Source organism: Epinephelus moara, chromosome 12 (assembly GCF_006386435.1).
Source record: "Epinephelus moara isolate mb chromosome 12, YSFRI_EMoa_1.0, whole genome shotgun sequence".
In the NCBI taxonomy this organism is placed as follows: Eukaryota; Metazoa; Chordata; class Actinopteri; order Perciformes; family Serranidae; genus Epinephelus; species Epinephelus moara.
In genome coordinates this window covers 22,713,703-22,717,152 of record NC_065517.1, presented here as the reverse complement: position 1 = coordinate 22,717,152, position 3,450 = coordinate 22,713,703, and the positions used below count along the sequence as shown (strand labels likewise).

At 41.8% G+C, this 3,450-nt stretch overlaps 1 protein-coding gene across 1 annotated transcript in view; it reads left to right on the top strand.

Moving 5' to 3' along the window:
• Positions 1-3,095, top strand: part of LOC126399199 (cysteine-rich venom protein TEL1-like) — a 5,725-nt gene extending 2,630 nt beyond the window's left edge. The window contains exons 4-7 of the mRNA XM_050059042.1: positions 893-1,035; positions 1,232-1,326; positions 1,833-1,915; positions 2,968-3,095. Of these exons, the coding sequence (XP_049914999.1) occupies positions 893-1,035; positions 1,232-1,326; positions 1,833-1,915; positions 2,968-3,095 (449 nt within the window). The remainder of the gene's footprint in view (positions 1-892; positions 1,036-1,231; positions 1,327-1,832; positions 1,916-2,967) is intronic.
• Positions 3,096-3,450: the final 355 nt, after the last annotated feature.

Here is a 3,450-nt window from a genome sequence, read left to right as displayed (position 1 = left end):
TCTTCTCGTCCTCTACCTGTTGCGCCTCTCTCTCTCTCCTCCTCCGTTCTTCAATTTCACGAAGTTGCGCCTCTCTCTCTCTCCTCCTCCGTTCTTCAATTTCACGAAGCTCTTTGTCAGTGTATTCTGACTCAAATAAATAAGGGCAGCCATCAAACTCTGCAAAATCAAATTCCTTCTCCACAAAGTCGAAGCCTGGCAAAAAGTCAGCCATTATTCTATAAATCTTTCATAAAATAAATGAATGAACTTTTCAGGCTACTGTCCGGTTCTGCCTTACAGCTGTTGCTGCTTGTTCTCGCAAGATTTCAGGCACAGTATGAGATCGCTGCTTCTCGCGATATTTCGGCCGCGCTTTGGAAAGCAGAGCTAAATGGGTTTGATGGCCGCCCTTATTTATTTGAAAACGTATTCAACCTTTCACCACTCCTGAAAGCGGCAACCCTTCGCTTTTGACTTAACTGTTCTGTGCTGTGGCCGTGTCTGCCACTTAGCAGGAAACATCTGCTGTTAGGCAACCGTTTGTTTGCTTGTTTACCAGCTGTCAATGAAAACACATTAGTTCCGGTTGCGTAGCTCCTACTGCATGTCTACAGACTGTATGACTGTCCTGCCATCGTGAGCTGAATGAAAAAAATGCAAAGTGATTTCACTTGATTACAAATATTGTGATAATCATCAAGTATATTTTGAAAGACAAGCTCAGGGTCGTCTTAATCAATCTGCGGGCCACAATTAGCCACAGGGCCGGACTTTGGACAAACCTGCCGGATGGGGTTCAGCTCATGTGAAGCTCAGTGATGAATTTTCTTTCAGGTGGGATCATGAGTTGAGTTCACAGTCATAATGGGTTTTAAGAAAACTTAAGTATCCCACTTCTCTTTAACTGTAGCTAGCGGCTGTGGAGAGAACCTGTACATGGCCAGCTTTAAAGACACCTGGAGCAACGCTATTCAGGACTGGTACGACGAGGTGAAGAACTGGCGCTACGGAGTGGGAGCTATCAATAATGGAGTGATCGGACACTACACACAGGTGCCCTTACAACACAGTTTGGACGGCTCTTATTAGACTAACTTGCATAGGAGTGGGCCATCACAAGTGTTTAATAACCAGAATGAGTTAAAAGGGACTCAGTAACCCAAATCGTAACTATAAAAACAGCATTATACAGAACATTAATGCCATGAGCTCATGATGATTTGGGTTTTATCTTTTGTTCTCTGCACAGGTTGTTTGGTACAGGTCCAACAAGGTTGGCTGTGGAATGGCCCACTGTCCCAACTCTGAATACAAGTACTTCTACGTCTGCCAATACTGCCCACCGTAAGTAAAAAACATTTTTCTCCTCCTCAACGGAGTAGAGGCTTTTTTTTCTCATATTTTCTCTCTTAGTAAATATTTACAAGAATACTTATGTGTCTTTTGAGTTGAATGGATCCAAAATTAAGTTCCATTATGTAACATTAAATGTATCTGGGAGTTAAGGAAGAAAAAGGAAATAAAAAAGACAATTTTTTCACACCTTATCTTTTTCTGATAAAACTGTTGTGTACATTTCAGATCATGATGGTCTTCTCTAATTTCAAATAATATTCAAAACACCATTAGAAAACTGAAGTGGATCCAAAAAATGCACCGTGCAGTAATGAGAAACGAAACCGCAATTTCCATCTAATTTGTCCTTCTCACTGAGTAGTCATTAAAAAAATTATTCAAAGTGCTTTGCCTTCTCAGATCATAATCCATGACACGTTTGGGCTGATATGCAGTGTGAGTGTCTATTGCTGTTACAGAATGTTTAATAATTGATGTTTTGGCCTTCATTACAGTGGAAACTACCAGTATGCTCGTCCCTATCAAGCAGGACCCTCCTGCGGCGACTGTCCCAATGCCTGTGACAACAAACTGTGCAGTAAGTGGCAAATACTGGCCACTCATCCATTTTTGTGGATGAGAATGGCTAATTGGAGTTTGAGTTATATCTTAGCATAGATAGATTTTATTTGAGATAGTAGGGAATCATCCTCCTGATTTTCACTACCTCCTGTGGTGGTGGTTGTCTTTTTCCCAGATCTCAATATAATGAACAAGACGGGAAAACTTTCACAGACCTTTCACTAAGCCCCGCCCCTTTCTAATGGTCCGACAAGCTGTCGGAGTAAGCATGGAGCCCACACTGTAACTAACTGCACTCCCTGAAGAAATATTATCATAATTTTGGAAAAATGAAAGAGTGATTCCAGAGAGAAGCAGACAGAGGGGTCTACAGTCTGTGTTTGAAGGATATATCCAGGATGTCAAACTGACTCAGCAGCAACAACAGGTTAAAAAGACAAAGATAGTTAGAAGCTAAAGCCGAACTATAGGCTACAGATCACAGTGTAAAAGTGAACCACCACATCACTGCTGATCGCCACACAAGACAATGAATATAAAGGGAAACTTTGCTGATATTGAACCAGCTGTGTGGCATCGCAGTGTGTGCAGATGAACGGTGTTCACTGGTTCCTGTACAGCAGGGTCGGTCTTTTTTTCACTGTTATAATCATTAAAAAGCAAAAGCAGCATGTGTACACATTCAGTAGGCTATATCTTCAGTAGCTAGCTAGCTAACCCTACACTTTCCAGGGTTTGATGGGTTTGATTTTGGTTTTGGAACAGGGAAGAAACGTATATCTTTCCCCAGGCACAACATTTAGCTCCAAATCCACAAAACCAGCCTGAAAATGAAGGAAATCTGAAACAACTGCATTAGAGTCAATGGAGCACAGCTGTGTTGTTGTTGGATCCTGGGCTGAGCCAGACGGATGCTACGTTATGATTGGCCAGTCAGCGTCCAGGGGCGGGACTTAGCAAAGGGGCAATTTCGGCCTTCAGAATGCCTTCGAGAAGAAGATGTAGGACTCCGATCTGACTTGTGTTGTGTTTTTTAACTAAGAATCCCTCTTTCTCTGTCTCTTGCAGCCAACCCCTGTCCCTACACTAACAAGTACAGTAACTGTGCTCAGCTGAAGCAGCAGTGGACCTGCCAAAACAGCGACATTGCCTCTTGGTGTCCCGCCACCTGCAAGTGCACCACTCAGATCATTTAAATGCCATGTGTCCACATGGACTCTGACTAATCAGTCAGTCTTAATAAAAGATACTTAAACTTGTGTCCCTCTGCTGATTCCTGAACAAGTCTAATAGCCTGAAGTATTAAACCAAAGAGTATAAAGTTAGTAGTGTTTAGTGGAGGAACAAATCCCCAAAAGGGCTTTCGTCTTTGCGATACAGGGTAGAGCAAAGCGCTACCATGTTTTTATCATAACTTTAATATGTCTAGTTAGTGAAATGGATTGATATGTAAAAATTATTTGAATGCAGAATTGTTTTGTTGTTTTTGGTTGATGTTTGGATCCTTCCCACAACCAAAATTTGTGAATATTTAGACCATTTCAAAAGGGA